The sequence below is a fragment of the Gallinula chloropus genome (assembly GCF_964237585.1).
Source record: "Gallinula chloropus genome assembly, chromosome: 28".
NCBI lineage: Eukaryota > Metazoa > Chordata > Aves > Gruiformes > Rallidae > Gallinula > Gallinula chloropus.
In genome coordinates this window covers 768,327-790,878 of record NC_140113.1, presented here as the reverse complement: position 1 = coordinate 790,878, position 22,552 = coordinate 768,327, and the positions used below count along the sequence as shown (strand labels likewise).

The 22,552-nt window shown below is 53.1% G+C and overlaps 2 protein-coding genes across 2 annotated transcripts; one reads left to right on the top strand and one right to left on the bottom strand.

Annotated features, from left to right (window-relative positions):
* The first annotated feature begins 1,680 nt into the window (after window positions 1-1,680).
* LOC311201838 (A-kinase anchor protein 1, mitochondrial-like) lies at window positions 1,681-5,465 on the top strand. The gene is made up of 6 exons (XM_084276299.1): window positions 1,681-1,877; window positions 3,628-3,778; window positions 3,956-4,023; window positions 4,741-4,814; window positions 5,120-5,184; window positions 5,319-5,465. The coding sequence occupies exons 1-5, from the start codon at window positions 1,856-1,858 to the stop codon at window positions 5,165-5,167; spliced, it is 363 nt and encodes a 120-aa protein (XP_084132425.1). The 5' UTR covers window positions 1,681-1,855; the 3' UTR covers window positions 5,168-5,184; window positions 5,319-5,465.
* Window positions 5,466-10,449: 4,984 nt separating this feature from the next.
* Window positions 10,450-20,302, bottom strand: LOC311201694 (butyrophilin subfamily 1 member A1-like). Its single transcript, XM_084276123.1, has 9 exons — window positions 20,259-20,302; window positions 14,701-14,763; window positions 13,924-14,271; window positions 13,253-13,534; window positions 12,938-13,012; window positions 12,650-12,670; window positions 11,880-11,897; window positions 11,609-11,641; window positions 10,450-11,389 (listed from the first exon to the last, which is right to left on the bottom strand). The coding sequence occupies exons 2-9, from the start codon at window positions 14,750-14,752 to the stop codon at window positions 10,815-10,817; spliced, it is 1,404 nt and encodes a 467-aa protein (XP_084132249.1). The 5' UTR covers window positions 14,753-14,763; window positions 20,259-20,302; the 3' UTR covers window positions 10,450-10,814.
* Window positions 20,303-22,552: the final 2,250 nt, after the last annotated feature.

Below are 22,552 nucleotides of genomic sequence, written 5' to 3'. Positions count from 1 at the left end.
CTTCATTGAATGTCAAATTGTCATGTGCAACTTCTTTAAGAAGTTGAATTGCAACTTCTTTAATCAAATTATAATTTATTTTTTAGATTGAACTGCTATTGATATTAGATTTGTATTTATTTTCTTATCCAAACTTGTTCACCTGCTTTTACTTGCCAAGTTACAGGTTTGTAACGGGGCCTGTGAGTGTGATAAGCAGAGATACTTCAGGTTTTATTCATTCTCACTTCTTTTATTACTATGGCGTTAGTGCTATGCCTATTCTCTTAAAAAATAGTAATTAAAAAAATCAGTCCTGTATCTGCAGCAGATGGACTAAAAAAACTCTAGTTTGACAGGATCTTGAATCTCCTGGCTTTGTCCCCATCTGCAAGATGTGCATCCTGGTTTTCTGCCTGCTGCCCCCCTGTCTCAAGCCAACCCAATAGAGATCTAGAATTGCAACAGTTGCCAGGGACCTCTGGTGACCAACCAGTGACATCTCTGTCAGAGGGGCATCACCTGGGAGGTCACTTCCCAGAGGGGAAGCACCTCCAGCCTTGTCAGAGGAGATCACCTCCAGCCTTGTCAGGGGAGATCACCTCCGGTCTTGTCCAGGGAGATCACCTTGAGCAGGTCACACATGACAGGGTCCAGGTAGGTGTTGAGTCCCTCCAGAGAAGGAGACTCCCCAGCCTCCCTGGGCAGCCTGGGAGGAATTTCCTTTTCTTCTCTTCTTCATTTCTTAAGTCTTCTCTTTGATGGCTCAGCCGGGTGACAGTAGAGATGGTAAAGCCGGTATTTACTCCGTCTGCCCTTTCTCCAGACTTTATCCTACCTCCTGGGTCTGGGATTCCTGAGGGCCCCTTCTAGACAGGTGGATCCTGTCCCTCTCCAACAGGTTGGAGTCACCAAAGAACATCCCCTTGTTGTCCAAGCCAACCCCCTGGCCTTAGTACCAGCCGTGTAGCCAGGAGTTGAGAGGTGTGAGATTTTCCAGCCTGTTCATTAAAAGGAGGAAAAGCCAACTTGGGCACCAGTGTTTTCCACTGGCACCCCCAGGGCTTTCTGGTCTTCTTGATTCTGCCTGGTGAAATTGTTTGAAGTATAAAGGTGAAGTCAGGTGAAATCCAGAAGTCTATTGGTGCGAAATGTCCAGATACCCCCAGTCTTGGGTGAGGAACTTGTTGTGTGCTCTCTGGTAGGGACGTGAATTTCAGGAGTGGCTGGGAAACGACCCTGTTGGTGCTCATAGAAACACCTTCAGGCATTTATGAAGCTTCAGGCTTTGTGTTACTTTCCCAATGATAGTTGTAAGGTGCTTTCTTGTTTCTCTTCCCAGCTGTAATCCCTGAAGCTGTGTAAAATGGCTGGGCGCTTCCACAGAGTCCTCCTGTGTGCCATACCTGGAGTGCTGGCACTTGTTGGCTGCTGGTGGCTGTGCTGCCAAAGGAGAAAGTCTGCCACCTTTAATCAAGAAGAAAGAGCCGCTGAAGAGCAGCAGGAAACACCAGCAGCAAGTGTTGAGGTGAGAGAGGCAGCCTCCAAGGAAGAGCAGTGCCCAGGGGATGAAGCCTCAGCCTCCCTGCCCCTGGAGATGGCGAGCGTTGCGTCCTCTGGCTGCGCACGTGCATCTGAAGGTGGGACGAGTGCGAAGGCCCCGCCGCAGAAGACAAGGTGGTCTGGTGCATCAGGCCAGCAGTTGGATTCTCAGAGGGTATCTGCAAGCCAAGATGTGCCTGCTGAGCAGAGCTCAGCACCAAGAGAAAAGCCTCCCACTCTGGCTCTACCTGAAGGCAGCATCGTGCCCCACAGTAAAGGGGTGTATAAACAGGATGAACTGGCCTTGCATCTTGACAGTACCAGGGCAGCAGGAATGGGTGAAGGTCCCTCAGGAGGTAAGGGATTTCCAAATCCTCCTACAAATACATGGGGACCAAGAGTTTTATGTGCTGTACCCCTTGTGCTTCAGAACATGTCTAAATCTATCCTCTCCCTCTAAATCTATTCCTCTCAGTAGATGAATATTTAGCCCTTGTACAGGTGGGTATGCATTTGCTCTCAGAATTCCCATTGCTGTTGGCTCTGGGTGAATTTCAGGGTCTGCTGCAAAGGGGTGAATGGGCTGGTCCCCTTTCAGCATGGAGTTTGCTGTCTAAAGCTGAGGGTGTGCTTGAGCAGCCCAGTGAAATGGGCCATGTCTGGGTGCTGAACACCCCGCTGGGTTGAGACCTGCTCACACGAATGGTTTCTGCTCCCGTTGAGGCAGCCTCCAGTAAGCACGGGGTTCTTCTCTCTATGGGCTGCTGCTGAATGGATGGATGGCAGCAGGTTTCTGAGGTGCTGCTGGGCAAGGCAGAAACGTGCTCTGAGGAGCTGTGGTTGAGTCAGTCGGTTGCAGACCAAGTGCCCTGAACTCTGTCAGTTCTGTGTGAAGAGCTGGCATGGCCCCCCACGTGCTGAACTCCCTGTGAAGAGCCCTGATGAAGCCATGGGGAACTGCAAAGTCCCTCTCTGCAGCAGCTCTGTTAGCATGGCTCTCCCCACTCTGGTAGCTTTGACTTTGTGTCTTGGCTTGACTTCGTGCACCATGGCACTGTTTGGAAGGAGTCCTGCTGAACTCAGGCCTCTGCTGCACTCCTAGAGCTGTGCAGCTTTTTCTTCAGGTCTAAAAGGAAACTTTGGGTAGGTGACATGCAGCAGGACTTTCCCCTCTCTGAAATACCACAGACCCCGATACAGGAGCCTCCCGGCTGAGCGCAGAGGAGAAGCTCTGTGAAACGCTGCATTTTCCTGGCCTGGTGTCTGGTAGCTGGCTCAGGTGGGCTGTCTGAACGCTGACACGTGTGCATGTCTCCTAGATTTGGATGTGAAAACCATGGATTTTGTGGGCAGTGGCTGTGCCATGGGGAAGATGGTGACAGGCCAGAAGTCAAAGCCTGAACAAACCTCCACCAAGACCGACCTGGTGAGCTGGGAAATAGAGGTCCCAAAGGTAAGCAGCCACTGGTCTGCTCGCACATCCTGCTCTGCTCTCCCTACCCATCTCCTGCTTCTTCCAGGCTGGTGCTGGCTCAGAGCCATCCCAGGGAGATCAACAGCAAATAACAAGGATTGAAGCATTTCGTGTAGCGTTAGGCTCAACAGGGGTGAAGAGCCAGTCCCAGCTGTAAGCAAGAGGCATCTCAGGGCTGCGCCCAGGCTAACGCTGGCTCATTGTTCCCTGTTATCTCCCATCCATGCTGTTCTCCAAGGTGTGAAGATGAATCTATGAAAATGAGCGGTATTTACTGGCCTGTATGTACCCTGACTTATCCCAGACCAGCTCTGCACTGGCCCAGCATGGCCTTTACTTATCCTACCTGGCCTTGCGCTATAGGAACTGGGCACGTGGGTGAAATAAGCCCCAGCAGGGAGTGTGGTTTGACCTCCATTCCACGGTAGTGGCAGACAGACTTGAGAGTCCAAGGCAGCTCTGCTGTGTCACAGCTGCAGGTGGGTCTGATGGAGGGGCAGGGGTGTGGAAGGGAGATGGGAGCAGCAGAAGGAATGCTGTTGGTTCTCAGGAGGTCGCTGCGCAGCGCGGCTGATCCACCCGAAGGGCTCGTTTCTGGGCATCCACTCACCCTGAGCTCTTCTGCTTTGCAGTTGGCAGGATCTGCGCGGCTCCGGCTCTGGATGGGGCGTGGTTACGGGCTCAAGTCAATAGGTACTTTGAAGAGACTGGTGAAGTGGAGCTCCACTACGTGGACTACGGAGGCTGTGAGAGAGTGAAGATCGACCAGCTCAGGAACATCAGGTCTGTAGCTCTTCTGCTGCTGCCACTTGGATTGCTGGGACCGTGGTCTGGGGTCTTTGGAGGGTCGTTACTTTTAAACTGAATTCCTGCTAAAGCAATTGATTAATTGTTGTAACCTTCAAGAATACAGGAGTAACTTAAATCCATCTTCTTTGGGTTTATTCCCTTTTCCTTCAGGTCTGACTTCTTATCGCTGCCTTTCCAAGCAGCAGAAGTTTTACTGGACAACGTGGTCCCGCTGGCAGGTAACGGAGCTCTCGAGACGTACCCTGGTGGTGCTCTGGCAGGTTTCCCTGGGTGTCAGCTGTGTACCAGCCTTGATTCTGTCTCAGCCTTCTCCCTCCCCTTGCGAGCGCAGCCTCTGAAGGGACTGGAGTGAGGGCTGGAGAAAACGTATTTTCTCCTAAATGTGTGAGTGTGGCACAACCTGTCAGGCTCCAGGGGAGAGATGGGGAAGGGCCAGGCTTTCTCCTGTGTGGAGGGAGGAGAGAAGGAATGACTTTACTGAAGAGCAGGTTGGCAGGACCTTCAGGGTATAGGTGAAGTAGCTGGAGCTAATCTGCCACCTCCTGTCCAACAGGAGTTACCAAGGCAAACTCAGCTTTTAATTTGCTAGACAAACGCCTGAGATTTTCCTACTAGTCAGAGTCAAAGCAGCAATGGCAGATGAAAAGTCTGCTCTTCTGCCTTTCAAGCCTCCCAGTTCATCAGCTGTTGGCGTTCACATGCAGGTGGCTTTAGAAAGCGCTCGGTCCTTTCCCTTCGGCAGCACAGCAGGGATAATACTTGTGTGACCTCCAGCTGGATAGGCTGGGTCCAGCAAATGCCTCCAGCGGTGGCAGGGAAGGGTTCTCTGTTTGGGCTGCTGTCAGAGGTCAGGCAGGGTTGGTTGCATAGTCCCTCCTGGCCTGTGAAGCCTGGCACCATCTCACCTGCTGTCTCCTGCTCTGCTCTCTCCACAGACGAGGATCACTTCTCATCCCAAGCAGACGCCGCTGTTGTGGAGATGACCAGAGGTGCAGTCCTGCTGGCGCAGGTCAGTGGGAGCTGTCTGGGAAAGCCTTGCTGCTGCTTTGAGTGCTGCTGTTGGCCCCTCTCCTCCAGCATCCTGTGTGTGCTCCAGGCCAGAACAAAGGCCCAGCTTGGATGCCTGGCTGCTGGGAAGGGCTCTCGTGGAGAAACCTTGGTGCTGAGACCTTCCTGGTGCAGCATCGGCAGCGCTGTGGCTGACGCTGGCCGTGCCAACTCTGTGGCTCAGGGCAGGGCACTGCTGAGAATCGCTCACACTCGCGACTAGGACTGGTGTCTGTCTGCACGCTGGTGTCGGTCTGTCTTTTCCAGGTCACAAGTTATGACAGTGCAACAGGTCTGCCACTGGTAGAGCTCTGAACTCGATGGGAGATGAGGTGTGTCTGGCCACATGTCTGTTTTGTCAACACTCTTAGAGTTGACGATGATGATGCAGAGTGTTGATCAGCAACTGGCTGATGGTTCTTCCCAGTGACTTGTTCACCTTTCTACTTCTTTTCCCCCCCTTTAGATGCTGTCAGTGAACAGAGCTCTAGTGGAAAGAGGGCTGCTCAGCGGCTTGACCACTAGAGATGCCCCAGATGCTCTGACACTTATTTCTGCAGAGAAATCTTATTTTGCACTGTTACAATTTGGTTTGGCAAGTTCTTAAACATTCTCTTACCAGTGTGTGGAGTTTTTCTGGTCTGTTCAAACACATTTCATAGTGAGCACAGCTCGTCCTTACGTGGTGTCTGGGTCACTCAAGACTGGGAGATACTTCATGGGATGAACGTGCACCATGTTATTATGGCTTAGACACACTAGGAGTAAAAAAACCCAAACCAACTACTCAGGACCAGGCTGTATTTAGTAGGTTTTTAACGTGAGTTTTGTGGCCAGCGATGCACAGAAGACCAGCAGTTTGTTGCTGCTTAGAAACATCCAGTCATCAGTTTCCACACAGCATCCTGGAGCTCCTGGTTCCTCACGCTGTAGATGAGGGGGTTCACTGCTCAGGGAACCACCAAGTAAAGAAATGCCACTACCAGGTTCACTTGTCTGTGGAGACAGGACAAGGGGCAATGGCATCTTGTAGGAGCGTAGGAATTTCCACACCAACATGTGGAAGAACTTTTTCAGTGAGAGTGAGGGAGCCCTGGGACAGGCTGCCCAGGGGAGTTTGGCGTCTCCTTCTCTGGAGATATTCCAGCCCCATGTGTACGCCGACCTGTGTGACCTGTCCAAGGGAACCTGCTTTGGCTGGGGGTTGGACCCAATGATCTCTGGGGGTCCCTGCCAACCCCTGCAATGCTGTTGTGGGGGTTTAGCCCTGGCTAGAGGCCAAATGCCCACCAAAGCCGCATATATGTATATTGGGAGGCTTAGGACTCGGGATAAGGACAGAGGGCTCACTCTCCAGTTAGTGTAATGGGCAAAAACAGACTCAACACAGAATAAAAGGAAGAGAAGTGATTTATTATACTACAACTACACACCCAGTGAACCAGAGTCGGGTAATGAGAAGCATGGCCAGGTCTTAAAGCACCTTCCCCCCACCCTTCCCTTCTTAGCAGACTTAAAGTTCATTCACAATCTCATTCCCTTCTTCCCCCCACAACATGGTGTGGGGAGGGGCAGGGAATGGGGGTTTTCAGTCCGTTCCTCCTGAGTTGTCTTCCTTCTTAGCTGGGGGGTCATTCCACACATACACCCTCTTCACCTGCAGCACTGTGGTGTCCCACCCACAGCAGACAGTCCTCCACCAACTTCTCCAGCCTGAGTCCTCTCTACTGGGGAGTCACATCCTCACCACAGGCCTCTCAGCAGGGCTCCCTTCCATGGGTGCTGACCTTCGGGCCCAGACTGCTCTGGCCTGGTCCCTCACAGAGTCACAAGTCCCCCAGCAAACCTGCTGAGTTGTGGCTCAATCTCTTCACAGGCTGTAGATGTCTCTGCTCCCCGTCCTTATCCATGGGCTGCGAGGGGACACCCACTCCACCATGGTCTTCTCCATGGGCTGCAGGGGAATCTCTCTCTCCAGCATCCAAAGGGCCTCATTCTTCCCCCCCATCTCCTTTGGGCCTGGCCTTGGTGTCTGTGCAGCTTGTTACATCTTCTCACTCCCTTCTCTGGGGGCAAAAAGAGGCTCCTTGCATTTTTTCTCCTCGATGTGATTCCCAGAGGCGTTGTGCACGTTGCTGATGGGCTCAGTCTTGGTGAGCAACAACTCTGGCCTTGAGCTGGCTGGTGCTTGCTCTCTCTGGGGCCTGCAGAGAGCTTCTGGCTGCTACTTGCAGCAGCCACCCCTGCAGCCCCCCCCTTCTCCACCAGGACCCAGCCACGCAAAACTGCGACAGCCCCATCCTCAGCCATCAGGCCAGGTGTCAAGTAAGCCATCCCATGGTCAAAAAACCCAAAGTTCCTATGGCAGCACCAGCCTTTCAGCCCCTTGTTCAATGCCTGGGTTCTCCCAGCCCGCTCTGAATCCCTCACCTCACTGGAAGGGAGAGAGGAAAATGTCACTTGCGCTCCCTTCCCTCAGTCAACCCCCCTAGACCCCTGAGGTCTCTTTGGATGGCACACAGGCTGCACTAAGTGACTACATCACTGCCTGCCTGAACTATCAATAAATGGGTAGTAATCAGAGGTACTCACTAGTCCTGGAAGCTTTCTGGTGATGTCTCTGTCCTGGGCCCCAGGGAGGCAGCACACCTCCCTGCGTGTTGGGTCAGGTCTGCACATGGGGCCCTCTGTTTCCCTGAGAAGGGAATTGCCTCCCACAGTTCCCCTTCTTTCTTTCCTGGCAGAGGCAGTCTCAAGGCGTGGGGCGACCGCCTCATCCTAGGCACCTGCATCCTCTGAGGCAAAAGGTCTTCCTTTGTCTCCTCACTTACCTCCCTTCAATTTCCAGGGCCCCAAACCTATTGCTTAGGGGAACCTGGGGGAGTGGGGTAGGCAGGAAGGGGGTGTGCCTATGATACTGAGCCAAGACTCTCTTCCAACCCTCCCTGTCACTGAGGTCCCCCTCTTCTACTTGACAGGGGCAAGGCAAGGGGTCTGCCACCAATTGTGGGGTAGCTCCCTGGAGCCCTTCCCTCTGGGATGCCAGGGAGCTACTCCACCAGTCGATCTCCCACTCACAGTCCCTGGTGGCCCTCAGTCTTCAGCATCCTCTTTCTGCTCAGCCCCCATGCTGAGCAGATCATCCACCTGTGGGCACCTCACACAGAGGGAGTTCTTGATGCTCTGCCCTGGCAGCAGCAGGATCACGATCTCCCTGCATCCAGAGACCTGGACATTACATCTCTAGGAAGCTTTTGTCACCCACTCCAGAGCCCTTTGCCTCAGCAACTGCAGTATTTTCCCTTCTTTCTCCTCCTTTCTTTGGTTCCTGGGGCTCATGCACTCCTGCCTTTTCCTCCAGAACAGACCAATGTACTGGGACCCCCAAACCCCCAAAGATGGACCCAGTGGCCCTGGACCTGGTGTCCTTGGAGCTGAGTCCATCCCCCCGTGACCCCCAACTCTGGGCTCTTCCCCAGCCATAGGCTCTGGCCCTCAGCTCTCTCTGGAGGGTTACGAGGGTGGAGGCATCCGGGTGCTGTGTCGATCGGCTGGATGGTTCCTGCAACCGGAGGTGCTGTGGGTGCTGTCCCCTTGGTCTCCCAGAGACATTCCCCTGACACAAGGGGCCTGTTTGACACTGTGGCATTGCGGCTGTTCCTGTGCTGCTGTACCACCCAGGCTGCAACTCCAGTGTCACCTCGAGTCAAAGGGATGGGGACCTCTGGTTGAAGCCCTGTGCGCTCAGGACAGACCAAAGCATCTGTGGCCAGGAGCAAGTCCCCAGCAGATTCCCTGCCCTTCTGCAGACCCTGCCCACACTCCTCTCCTCACTGCTGCAGGAGCAGATGTCCCTCTCAGCCCTGCCCCAGCCCATCCTGACCCAGCAGAGCAGGACACGGCTCAATAAAGCTTTGTGGTGCACATGGAGTCCAGCTGTGGGGGTTCCTGGGAGGTTTGTGCTGATTCCTGGCTGCTGCTGAAGGGGATTTGCAGTGGGCTTGGAGCAGTGGTTGGAGCAGGAGTCTGGGGACAGCTCCTGACAGCTCCTGACAGGGTGAGCAGGGGCTGGGAAGTGGGGGGCACTCAGGGCAACTCAGGCGCTGCTTGTCATGATTCTGTGGAGCCCCAACTCTGCCAGCACCCTGTGTCCCCAGGGTGTCCCAGCTCTGCATCCTTCCCCGTGGCACAAACCCTGGTCTCCCTGTGCCAGGCAGGAGCTCTCTCACTGCCCGCAGAGCAGCACGCTGTGACAGAGGGTGGCAGCAGGACTCCACACTCCCCTCGTGATCACTGAAACGCCTCGGTCACACTGCACAAGATCTTTATATGATAAATCCAAACCAGAACAATGCTCACTCGATACAGTTCTGGAGATTCCGATTGTTGGCAGCATTTACAGGCTACTAACCAGGTGTAGACCATCAGCCACTAGTGACCTGGGATACGACATTCGCGTGGGGCATCTCCCAACAGCTGACAGTATCCCCAGACGACCGGTCTCCAGAAACCAAATGCCACGATACCCAAGTACACCAGATACAGACGGGCATCCACCAAACCAGGAGCTCAAATAAAGTTAAAGGAATACCTTAAAAATCGGAGGATGGTCCTGGGCTGCTGCTGCAGTGACCCGAGCAGGGCGAGGAGTCCCTGTGGGAAATCCCAGGGCATGCCTGGGGAGTCCTGTTCCTCACCGGGTCCTGCAGCCCAGCAGAGAGGGTCCCATCTGGGTGCCAAACTGATGCTTCAGAAAGCCGGAATCAAAACTCACCAACCTTGGTGACTGTTAAGCAGGGATCCTTTATTGCAGCTCTGGGCACACAGGGGATCGCTCCTCCCAGTGTGTGTGCCCATTAAAGACAAATTTCTCATATTTATACAGATTAACTCTACATAGTCATTATAATTTCTAGGAAAAGGCAGAGTTTTGCAAATTATTTCCAAGAAGTCATTTATATTAATTCCCCACAGAAAGAGCATGCTCAGTGACAGCCAGGGGGTCCCCAGGGATGAAGGCTGAACGCCCTCCTCACTCTCATCGCACACTCCCCACACCTCCTCTTCATGCTTATCTGGGCTCCCAACACCTGCACCAACTAGTTAGTTTTTTGCTGAAAACAAGATATACTCTGTCTCTTAATTGGTCGTTAGTCTCATTATTTATGACTCCCCTATCTCCTATTTCCTCTAGTTTTAAGGCCGTTACACTATTATGGTGAAGTTTTGTAGCTGCTTTCAGGAAACAGCTCATGTGATTACAGCCAAATCCTGCTAAAATCAAAACTAACCTATTCCTGAAAATACACAAATTCTTACTTCTTTATCTTCAAGGCTGTTCCTATTTCATTGGTATGGTGAAGTTTTGCAGCTGCTCTCAGAAGCTACTTACAAAGTTACAGCTTTCTCTTACACTAATCTATTCTTAAACCCAGGAAAATTCTTACATCAAAGTTATATTAATTGTTTCTTAAGCTGCACCTACATCAATCTATTCAGCATTATTATATTTCACTGACTCACCAGGCAGAGCCCTGACCCACCCCCCCCCATTAACTGTGTCTGGGCACCAACCCAAACACATTTCTGTCCCACCCACCTGCAAAATGTGACTTCATAGAGTTCAGCCCAGCCAGAGCCAGAGCTGCAACCAACGGATCACAGCTGGGACAGCTGGAGATAGGATGGAGCCCAGGGTCAGCAACTGTGTCCTGGCCACAGCTTGTGCATCCCCACATGGCTCCTAATGGTTGCATCATCACACTGTTACCAGCTCTGCCTGCAGCAGGAATACAACACACAGCCCGTGCCAGCAACAGTTGGGAAATGAGTTCCAGCCCAGGTAAAACCTTCTGAGCCCCCTCACTGCCCCCCTGCTCCCTGGGCTGGGATGGGACCAAGGGGGACATCTGCTTCCGTGGCATTGAGGAGTGCGGGCAGGGTCTGCAGAAGGGCAGGGTCTCTACAGGGCTGTGAGGAGGGAGGGAGTGGGGTGGGCTGTGGCCTCCCTGAGGCACAGCCCGGTGCCCTCTGTCTCCACCCAAAAGAAGGGGCGGATGATCTCTCCATTGAACGGGGCTGGTGGGAAAGTGAAGATCTCGGCCCCACTGTGACCGTCGATGAAAGTCACCAGCCCCTGCGGGCAGTCCAGACACACCCAGACTCTGCTGGGGACCTGGGACAGGGACAGGGACAGGGGGGTGCAAGGAGTGGTGAGAGACTGAAACTTCCCTTCATAGTGCATCACCGCCCAGATCCCTTCTTTGGGGCTCATGTGTAATTTCCCTTTTCTGTTCACAGAGTCCCTGGCCACCCCCAGAGCCCACCGTGAATCCCCTGCCACCGCCCCCTTCACCTCCACCTCCCAGCAGTGCCTCCCCTCACTGAACCCCTCCTGGCCCAGCACACAGGCACAATACATAAATCTCTGAGGGGTGTCGGGCAGATCCTGACATTTGTTTCCACATCTCACACTTCTCCCATCCTGGGACAGGACAAGCCAGGGATGAGCCGTGTTGGGATCCAGGGTCACCACGTCTGCAGGGACAGGAGGAGCCAGAGCATCAGGGGCAGAGCTCAGCACTGGGCAGGTTTTACTCCCCCTGGGGTCAGGATCTGCCCTGCAGGGCAGGACACAGGGAGCATCTCCTTCCTCCAAGAGATCCCACCCCAGGGCTCGTCCAACCATTGCCACAGCTGAGCTTTGTCCCATGGCAGAACACAACCCCCCAGAGCAGCACCCAAACCCCCGATTACCTGGAGTGTGGGGCAGCAGAAACTTCCTCCAGGCTACAAGGAGAGAGGAGAGCTGGTCACATCCCAGAGCCGGTCCCAGCAGCTCTGGGCAGGGCAGAGGGTCCATCCCCATGCTGGTCCCCCTAAGCTGCCCACCCTCCCAAGCACATGGCCTTGGGCTTTCCCAGCCCCAGGGATGGGGGATGGAGAGGACAGACAGGGAGGGAAAGGGCCGAGCACCGAGATCCCAGAACAGGACCCCACTCTGTGCTGGAGAAAGAGAGACACTCACCCAGTGCTGCAGCTTGTTCCTCTGGAAATTAAAATAAAAATGTGATATTTGATCAGAGGGCAGAGCTTGTCACCCCAGAACCGCCCAGGAAGAGCTCGGGCACACCCCAAATTGCTGTGTGGGGAATGGAAACACCCAACAATCCCCAGGAATGGCTGCCCCCATGCTGATCATGCTCCATACTGGGACCAGGAGTACTTGGGAAGGGAGAGGATCCATCCCCACACTGGTCTGGCTGAGCTGCCCACCCAAACAGGCACATGGCCTTGGGCTTTCCCACCCAGGGATGGGGAATAGATGGGCAAGGAGGGAAAGGGCCGAGCACCAAAATCCCAGGACAGGACCCCACGCAGGGCTGGAGAAAAGCAAATACTCACTCACTGCTGCAGCTTGTTTCTCTGCAAAGGAAACAGATATTGGATAAGGGGGACAGATTTTTTTGTTAGAACTGCTCATGAAATGAAAACAGAGCTTGGGCAAAGAGGGAATTCTAGATTGGGAACTGGGAAATGACCCCAAAGCCCAGCAATGGCTTCCTACAGCCTGGCCACACCCCAGAGCCAGTCCCCAGCAGCTCTGCGCTGGGCAGAGGGTCCATCCCAGTGCTGGTCTCCCCGAGCTGCCCACCCTCCCAGGCACATGGCCCTGGGCTTTCCCAGAACCAGGGATGCTGGGATAAAGAAAGGGAAGGAAAAGGAGAGATGGAAAAGGCCGAGCACCAAAGTCAAGGGAAGTGACACCATGTTGTGCCAGAGCTCACGGACACTCACTAAGGGCAGCATCTTGTTCCTCTGGAAAGCAAAGAGAAAGCAATGTTTGATCAGGTAGCAGATGTCATCATCCCAGAACTGCCCATGAGGAGCTGTCATAGCTCAGGCAGACCCAAAATTCGTACTTGGGAAGGGCAAAAACCCCCAACCCCCAGGAATGGCTCCTTCCACCAGATTCTGGCCGTGCTCCCTGTCCTCCCGCCCACACCCCACCATGTCCTCATCCCCTTCCATCCTTCCCAAAAAGCTTTTTGATGAAGGCAACACGTCCTTCGGGCGCAAATGTACCTTTACTTCTCCAGAGATAAGCAAGGAGCCCAAAGGAGAGCAGAAGACTGGCCATCCAGGGAAAGTAAAAGGTAGCTGGGAAACAAACAGATCCACAGGGAAAGAGACCGATTTACACTCATGTCTGTGAGGAGAAGGACCAAGAGACCCCCGCCCCACACCTCCCAGCCCTTGTCCCGTGAGCCCTAGATTCAAGGGGACAGAGTCCTCCTGTGCCCCCACACTGCACCCCAAGCCCAGCCCCAAGCTGCTCCAAGCAAGGCAGCCAACCCCCGCCCTGCTCCAGCGCCGCAGGGGCTGCTGCAGCCGTCGCACCGGGGATGCGCAGGGACGCCTCCTGCTCCTGGGCCAGGCGGTGGTTCCTGACCACACAGGACCAGTTCCCCTCTCTGGTCCCCGTCACCACGATGGCATCTTCGATGTCAAACAAGCCCTTGGCATCAGGGGAACGTCTCTGGGAGACCGAGGGGACATGGTGCCCATTGGGGTCTTTCCACAGCACCTCCGGTTGTGGGAACCATCCGGACGATCGACACAGCACCCGGATGCCTCCGGCCTTGTAACTCTCCCGAGAGAGCTGAGGGACAGAGCCTGTGGCTGGGGAAGAACACGGGGTTGGAATCAGGTGGGAATGGGCTCAGCTCCAAGGCCACCACCACATCCCAAAACAGACACATCACGGGTCCCACTGGACGCTGGGACCGGCCACCAAACCCACCCCAACTTGTGCAGGAACCACAGACCACTGATGTCCAATGGCCCCAGATCTCCCACCAAACACCCCAGAGAGCAAGGCCAAGCTCCCAAACTTCAGCACCTCAAGGCAGCATCTGCACTGACACGTCTTTGTTCAAAAAGCCCCAAGGTTTCCAGGAAATGTGCCAGGTCACCTGTGGCACAAGAGTATGGGACACAGGTCTGGGGAAGACAGACAAGCCCAGGGGAAAAAGGACCAGCCCCCAGAAAAAACCACACCAGCAACAAACCTGCCACCTCCAGGTCCACCTTAGCTTCTCCATAAGAGGTGCCATCTCTCACAATGCAGATGTACTGACCATCATCAGAGGGTCTCAATCCAGAGATTCGCAAGTCCAGCCTTCCTCTGGAGAGACCATCTCTGACCAACTCTGTCCTCCCAACATATTCCTCCATCTGATCCCTGGACACGTCCTCCCCATTTTGGAAGTGGTGCACCGTTTCAGAGACCCTGCGCCGGATCCACCTGATGTCCAAACTCTGAACATCAACACTGGGGGACAAGTGGCATGGTAATATGACATCCTGCCCCACGGTGACACGGAGAGGGTGTCCTGGTCCCACCACCCTGAAGTCAGCTTGTCCATGGAAAAAAGCACAGAGACACAGAGATTGTGCCTACGTTAATTTAGGGTGTTGCAGGCAAGGGGTGAGCTTGGCATGACTGGTACATACTCCATGCCATGAGCACTGCTTTGCCCTCTGATGTTCCAAAGACCCTGGAGAAACTGGAGTGGGAGGACTTAAAAGAAGGAATTTGCTGGGAGCAGGAATCTGCTCCAGGAAACAACTTCCACCCCGGCCAAGCCTAGTGCAAGTGAGAAAAGTTTGAGGGGAGCACTTAACAGGACAGGACTTAAAGGGACCCAGGGTGAGGGATGTATGGTGTAAAAAGCCCAAGGGAAGCATAAGCATGTAGGGACTGTGCTCTGGGGTTGACTCCTCCCTGCCCAATATCTGCCACCTGGAGCAGGTGAAAGCCCCCACCAGCCATGCAGGATCCCTACCTGATCCCAGCCAGAGCACATGGAGGTTTCTGGGGCTCGCTGCCAGCCACATCTGCAGCCACACTGGAGAGGAGGGAAGGGAAGGGAGTCAGAGGAGGATGACTGAGATAAAAACCACCTGAGAGGAGATGGCCAAAAAGGTCCACACCTGCCCCAAAAGAGGCTCTTAAATACCCAAACCCCTTGCATGATCATTGAATAACCCACCACCTCCATATCTTAACAACCCAACCCCTGCAGTGGCTCCCCCTCCAGTGGCCCTGGTATTTCCACCAGTACCACCATTGCCCCTGCCTCCAGTATCAACAGCACCAGAATTAGACCGACCTCCAGCTGCATGTACAGGGACTGCCATATCTGAGGGAACTTCTCTGTATCTCTCCTGAGAGGTACCCCTCAGAGGTAATCAGGGAGGCAGTGGGTTTATGACAGTCCCCTTCAATACCACAGATGAAAGAAATTTCAAGAAGGGAATGATTAGACAAGCTGGAATGAGAATTTGGAAAAGACAGACTAGAATACAATTTGTAGCAAAATCCTGGGGGGAGGACTTAAGAAGGAAATTAGAAAAGCTGGAGGACTGGCAAGAGAGGGGATTAGAGGAGTTGGAAGCACAGAAGTTGTATGATGGGAGGTATGAGGAGGGGCAGGAAGGAAGGAAACGCCAGACTTCCGTCAGCGATGCTGCTCCACAACCAGGTGCCGCCCAGGACAGGAACTATGTCATCTCTGGGCATGAAGAGCTTCCTGCTGCGGTGAAGTTGCCATCAAAGGAAGCCAGGGCCAGGGTCTTTGAGGCTGCAGTGGGAGAAGGTCAAAAGGGTGGAGCCTTGTCTGAAGGGAAACAGGGGAAGAGGGAGTGAGAAAAGCACCTAGGGGACAGCCCAGTGGAGAGAGAGTCACAACTCCCCTTTGTTACTATTGCCACAAGAAGGGACATGTTCAGAGGAGCTGTCCTGAGCAGGGACAAGCAGAGAAGAACAGGGGTGTCAGGGGCTGTATCTTCTAGGGATTGCAACATCAACACAGCCCTTGATAAAATTATTTATTGGTCCCCATAGAGAGAGAAATTTTATTTCTTAGTGAACACAGGGGCTGAAAAATCCACTATTGAAAAGCTCCCAAAGAGCTGGTAGCAGGGCTAGAGCCTCCAAATTGTCAACTGCTTCTTTTCACTCCTTTCCCATTTTCATGAATAAATAAATTGTGATTCTCTTTCAAAGGCAACATATCAGCAGTGCCCTTGAGAGAGGGTGCTCAAGCTCTGTCAAGAACAACCCATAAACTAATTTGCACATAAACAGAGACAATGGATAATTAAAATCAATACACACCTTCATACATAGAAAATGATATTGTGCTTACCTGTCTTAGTGTATTTAAGACATAAATATGAAACATTTTGAGTCATTCAAATGAGCAGACATCTATGCAATGGGATTAGTGTTTTGGGAAATAACTTCATAGGAATGTCACTTCTAATTTTAACATGGCCAAGTGTAGAGTGCTGCACATGGGACATGACAACCCCAGGCAGCACTACAGGCTTGGGGAGACTGGCTGGAGAGCTGTCAGGCTTAGAAGGACCTGGGGGTGTTGGTTGACTGCAGGCTGAATATGAGCCAGCAGTGTGCCCAGGTGGCCAAGGAGGCCAATGGCATCCTGGCTTGTATCAAAACCAGTGTGGCCAGTAGGTCTGGGGAGGGGAGTGTGCCCCTGGACTGGGCATTGGTGAAGCTGCACCTCGAGTGCTGGGTCCAGTTCTGGGCTCCTCAGCATCAGAAGGACATTGAGGTCCTGGAGCGAGTCCAGAGAAGGGCAACCAGGCTGGGGAAGGGGCTGGAGGGCAAATCCTCTGAGGAGCAGCTGAGGGAGCTGGGGGTGTTCAGCCTGGAGAAGAGGAGGCTGAGGGGAGACCTTATCACCACCTACAACTACCTGAAGGGAGGTTGTAGAGAGGTGGCTGATGGTCTCTTCAGCCAGGTGACAGAAGATAGAACAAGGGGAAATGACATGAAGCTGGGCCAGGGCAGGGACAGATTGGATATTAGAAAAAACTTTTTACTGAAAGAGTTGTCAGTGCCTGGAACAGGCTGCCCAGGGAGGGGCCGAGTCACCTTCGCTGGATGCGTTCAAAAGAAGGGTTGATGAGGTACTTAGGGATCTGGTTTAGCTTAGGATGGGATTGGTTGGACTTGATGGTCTTCAAAGGTCTCTTCCAACCTTCTGATTCTGTGATTCTGTGATTCTACGATTTTTGTGGATGAGGTAACCAGTTGTGTTGGGTCTTTTCTGTGCACTATGAACCTCTTTCCTAGGTTACTGGCAAAACATTGTGCAGTCTAGCTTGATTTTCTTATTAAGCTATATTTTTTTATTCAGAAAGGTGATAGCTGGTCTTAAGTTCTAGTTAACTGTGCTGAAAACTGGCCATCACTTGAACTGGCACTGGCTCCCTATATTGTTCTAGAGTGTATTGGTGGCTCTTCAAGAAACTTTTATTCCTGGCTGGTACATTGACTACTCTGAACCACAGTCATGGTTCTTCAGATTGTAAATGTGCCATTGGGAGTACACTTCACTAGCTATTAAGGTGATACATTTTTGGGACTTTTACCTTGATTCACAAATAGACCTCATTCAGTTGTGGGAACATAAATGCAACTATACTTTATATGTAATTATTGGGGGGTTTCCACTTTTGCAGAACACTACATTGCCTTCAGAATAGATTGTATTACACCAGTAAGTGACGGGTTTGTTTTGGGGTTTTTTTGAGCCTTTTAAATGCAAAACAGTAGGAGTGTACAAAAATCATCTTTGTGGCTCCTCTGACCCCTCTCCAACAGTTCCACATCTTGTCTCCTATCAAAGATAGGACAAAAGAATCTGTGCAACATAGGCTGTTGTTTAATTCATTTGATCATGAAATTGAAACAGGAGTAAAGTATGAAATCCCCACAGTTGCTAAAAATCTATTTGTAAATCTTGCTGAAAACACTGCCAAGTCATTGAATAAAACTAATGGTCATGTCTGTGGGGGAACAAATCAAGGTGAACAACGGCCATGGAAGGCTATGGAGAGCAACATAAGCGATCCCCAAGTATGGAGAACAATGGGAAAGAATAATAGGAAACAACAATGGGTACTCCAAACAAATAGAATTGGAAGGAGTTGTTGGCAAAACCTAAAAAGCAAAGGAAGACAAGTAGGTAACCTGGAGTGTGAAGGAGGTTTCCTATGGAATGAAACTCAGAATAGCTGGGATAAATGGGGAAGCCCACTGGAAATGAATAATCTATTTAAAAATTGGACCAATGGAACAAACATACCAAATGGTTGGCCAACTCCTGAAGGACATTATTGGATTTGTGGCAAACTAGCTTATGCATACTTGCCAGAGAATTGGGCAGGATCCTGTGTATTAGGAACTATAAGACCCAGTTTTTTCCTGTTACCCATAAATTGGGGAGAGCGACTAGGAATGCCAGTGTATGCTGAAGCTGATGAGCTAAGAGAAAGATGCCATAAGTGGAGCTTACAAATTGGACACTGGAAAGATAACAAATGGCCCCCTGAGAGAATCATTGCCTATTATGATCCAGCTATGTGGGCAGAAGACGGATCCTGGGGCTATAGGACTCCAATATATATGCTTAATAGAATCATTAGGCTACAAGCTGTAAATAGTTGTAACTAAAACTGGAGATGCACTTGGATTCATTGCAAAGCAAAACACCAAGATGAGAACGGCCTTGTATCAAAATCACTCAGCTTTGGATTATTTGCTAGCACAAGAAGGAGGAATCTGTAGAAAATTCAAAGTTAGTAGTTGTTGTTTGGAAACTGCTGATGAAGGAAAAGCTGTAAATGAGCTTTTAAAAGAAATGAAGAAAATTGCACATGTTCCAGTTCAAACCTGGAATGGAATCAATCCAGGAGGATTATGGGGGGACCTTAAGGGCGGTGATTGGCTTACTAAAATCAAGGATAATTGCATTGGGGATATGCAGAGGATTGTTAATAATTCCATGCTTAATACCTTGTTTTACCAGATTAATACACTTGGTTATACAAGGGATGCAATATCTGCACTACCTGTTGACTCAGAACCAGGCAAAGAGAAAACCCATCCCCTGATGATAATAAAAGCAGAAGAAGATCCAAAATTAATACCAATTCAGCAAGTGTTGGATCAATTAGAAACAAAAAGATGAATCAATACTATAAAAAAAGAAAATGGGGGATTGTGAAATATGTCCATCTGATTCTTCTTAATATGGAATAATGTTGGGGCCTCATAATGACATCCCCTGGTATGGCCATGGGCCTGGGAGGGGCAGTTTAAGATGTATATGGTTGCTGTGTCTTGCTGGGGCTGGGGGTCACCTAGCGGGCACTCCAGCATGTCCTGGGGGTCCTGGTTGATGGCAGGTTGGCCATGAGCCAGCAGTGTGCCCTGATGGCTAAGAGGGCCAATGGGATCCTGGGATCCATCAGGAGGAGTGTGGCCAGCAGGTCTAAGGAGATGATCCTCCCTCTTTACTCTGCCCTGGTCAGGCCCCACCTGGAGTGTTGTGTCCAGTTCTGAGCTCCCTGGGATAAAAAAGACAGGGATCTCCTGGAGAGAGTCCAGAGGAGGCTACAGAGATGATGAAGGGCCTGGAGCCTCTCCCCTGTGAGGAAAGGCTGTGTGAGCTGGGACTGTTCAGCCTGGAGAAAAGGAGACTAAGGGGGGGCTTAATTAATGTTTATAAATATCTTAAGTATGGGATGCAGGGGAAATGGGCAGCCCCTTTTCAGTGTCTGTGGGGACAGGACAAGGGACAATGGCTGCAAGTTGGAGCACAGGAAGTTCCACAGCAACATGGGGAAGAACTTTTCCCCAGTGAGGGTGAGGGAGCCCTGGACAGGCTGCCCAGGGGGTGTGGAGTCTCCTTCTCTGGAGATATTCAAGACTCATCTGGACACCTATCTGGGCAATATGAGCTGGGGAGCTGCTTTGGCAGGGGGGTCGGACCCGATGATCTCTCGAGGTCCCTTCCAACCCAAGAAGATGTGCCGGTCCCTGGAGGACAGATAAGCCAGGGACTGGAACTGTACAGCCTGCGCCTTGGTGGAGCGGAGACTCCCGGCGCACCCAGCGCTGGCTGTGCACCCCAGCGCTGTTTGCCTGACTTTATTCGTTTAATAAATGGTAAATTTTGATTATAATCCTGTTTGGGACCGAGTCATTTCTCACAGGGGGATGGGGGAGGTTGGAGGGGGGGAAGGCGAAGCCGGAGCAGGGAGGGGAGGTGGGGGGGAGAGTGTTCCGAGGGGGACCCAGTGTGGGAGAGATCGGCAGGGGATCTCTCCTTCCCGGGCTCTCCTTCCCTCTCCCAGTTCCCGGGGCCAAGGGAAGGGGAGCCCGGAGCGGTCCTGGTGCTGCGGGGTGGAGGAGGGTCAAGAAGGGTCCCGGTGCCCGGGGAATGGAGCAGCAGAGCACAGGAAAGAGGGTCCGGGGGGGGGGTCCCAGCGCCCAGGGAAAGGGCTCCGGGTCCCCGCTCGCACTCACCGCACGCCGCCCCGACGAGGACCCCCAGCAGCAGCCCCACGCCCAGCGCCCGGCCCTGCCCCATCGCTCCGCTCCGGTGCCGCCTGAGGCGAATGAGCCGCACGAGCCCCGCGCGGGACAGACCTCACTGCCAGCCCCGCCCCGAGCCCCTCCATTGGCTGCGCCACCACCCGCCCGCCAACGGAAGCCTGCGAAGCCTCTGACGTCATCAGGTGCCGGGCAGATCCTGTCTCTGCAGGTTGGCAGAAGCAAAAGCGAAAGCATTGAAAGGAGCGCGGGGGAGGGGGGGGGCGGGTACAGCCTCCCCGTACCCTCGGCCCAGGACTCCCCACGGGGCCGCCCAGCCCTCAACGCCCCCCTCAGCCCTCCTCAGGGCTCCAGATCCCACCACGGCCCCACTTCCCCGTATCCCCCAGCCTGGGGTCACCCCTGGGCCCCCCAAGTCGCGGCTCTTTCCCCACACCCCGGCCCCGCTCATGGCCCCTTCTCTCAGGGCACCCCGAGACCCCCAGACCTGCCTGTCCCAGGGCGGACCCCGGCGTCTGGCGCCCCGTGGCTCCCCCCACCCGGCTCTGACACCCTGGGGGTTTGTTGGTGAAACGCATGGGACAAGGATAAAAACCTCCTGGGGAGTGTGGGCACCCCCGGGCTCGGGGGAGCTGTCCCTTGTCCCTGCTCTCCTTGTGCTGTCCTTGAGCCTGGCCGGTGTTGGCTCTGTTGGACCTGGGGGAAGAAGCTTCAGGCAACTTCTTGCAGAAGCCGCCCCTGCAGCCCCCCACCCCAAACTGCCACACAGACCCACAGCTGCTCCCCACACCACCTGCCCCATTGCCAGGCCTGAGCCCCATCCCCAGACCCCATCCCCAGGCCCCTGCCCATCCTCAGGACCCCAGGACAGAGGAACCAAGCTCAGGCCCCATCCCCAGGCCTGGGCCCCATCCCGAGGTGACCAGCCCCTCAAGTCCCACCCCCAGGGAAGCAGGCCTCATCCTCAGGTCCTCAGGCCCATCCCTCTCGCTCATACTCAGGCCCCAGGAACAAGTCCCCATCCTCAGGAAACCAGGGCCAGGCCCCAGGGAACCAGGCCCCATCCCTAGGCCCATCCCCAGTTTCTGTGCACCAGAAAACTCACAGAGGAGAGAAATCAGTGCTGCAGGTGTGGAAGGTCATTCAGCGTGAGATCCTGCCTTGGTAAAAATCAGAAGCCATCTGAGGGCACACACTTTGTTGGAAGAACACTTTGTAGGTGTGTTTGAACCCGTAGAAGCTCAGAAAATCATTCAGTGAGAATGAAACTCCATTAAAAATGAGCTGGTCTGCGTGTCAGCAGGACTGTGAAATGTTTCAGAGGAAGATAATAGTTGTTAATTGCTGTGCATAGGGAGTTTAGGCTCATGAAGTGCAGTGGGCTTTGTGCAACCTGTGTGGGTCTCATATTTAAATAGGAGGGGGGGGTCATATCTGAACCACTCCAAGTGACTCTGAGTTTTGGGTAAAGAAACCATATAGAGGAAACAAAGCAAGGTACCATGACCCACAGCCCATGTATGATTTGGGGGCTGAAGCAGCAGAGCAAACCGCACATTTCCTGTTGCTTTCCTGCAGGAAGCCTCGTGCAGGCGTCACCCTTGCTGTGGTATGAGGTGCAGCATGATGCCAGGAGCAAATGGTGCAAGCAGGCTCCTGCTAGTCACCTTAAGGTAGACTATTTGACCTTACATCAGAAACATATTGGAAAGGCTTTTTGGGAGCCATCTGTACCAAATCACCAATGATGGACACCTCCCCAGCAGACGTACCCCCAGTCTGTCCTAGGATCTGCAGATGCTGGGATTACTAGAGGAGGGACTGGCTAAGGGCCAGGTGGGAGGATTGGCAGACTGACTGAGGACAAGAACCAAGACCTCAGGGAATGGTTTGGTTTGCATCAAGTGTCTGTTACTTCCCTCATTTCCCCCAGAAAGCACAAAAGAAGGTTGTTTGCACCAGTAAAGATCCCTGCCTTGCTACTGGTGGCCATTATCTCGTGATTCCTGAAACATCTTTGTATGTTAACTCTGCCCCTAACACCTCCTGAGGTGCCAACCCTCACCAGGTGCTGTTCCCCAGCACAGGCTGCTGGGAGAGGTGCCCCTCCAGGAAAAGCCACCTCCAGCACCAGCACCCAGGTGGGGATGGGGAGGATGTTGGTTTCCCTTTCCTGCCTTGTCCCTGGGTCCTGCTTGCAGTTGTATTTTCTGACTCTGGGCTTTGGCAGGAGGATGTGGAACTTCCGTTTGTTTCCTGGGGGTGGA

Bases quoted from the DNA above. Each gene is read 5' to 3' on its own strand.
- LOC311201838 (XM_084276299.1), top strand. From the start codon at position 1,856: ATGGGTGAAGGTCCCTCAGGAG. The intron at 3,779-3,955 runs GTCTGTAGCTCT...CTTTTCCTTCAG, and splicing joins GACCAGCTCAGGAACATCAG to GTCTGACTTCTTATCGCTGC. The intron at 4,815-5,119 runs GTCAGTGGGAGC...TGTCTTTTCCAG, and splicing joins GTGCAGTCCTGCTGGCGCAG to GTCACAAGTTATGACAGTGC.
- LOC311201694 (XM_084276123.1), bottom strand. From the start codon at position 14,752: ATGTGGCTGGCAGCGAGCCCCAGAAACCTCCATGTGCTCTGGCTGGGA. The intron at 13,535-13,923 runs GTTTGTTGCTGG...GTTCTTCCCCAG, and splicing joins GGTGGACCTGGAGGTGGCAG to CCACAGGCTCTGTCCCTCAG. The intron at 12,671-12,937 runs GTACATTTGCGC...TTTGCTTTCCAG, and splicing joins TTATCTCTGGAGAAGTAAAG to AGGAACAAGATGCTGCCCTT.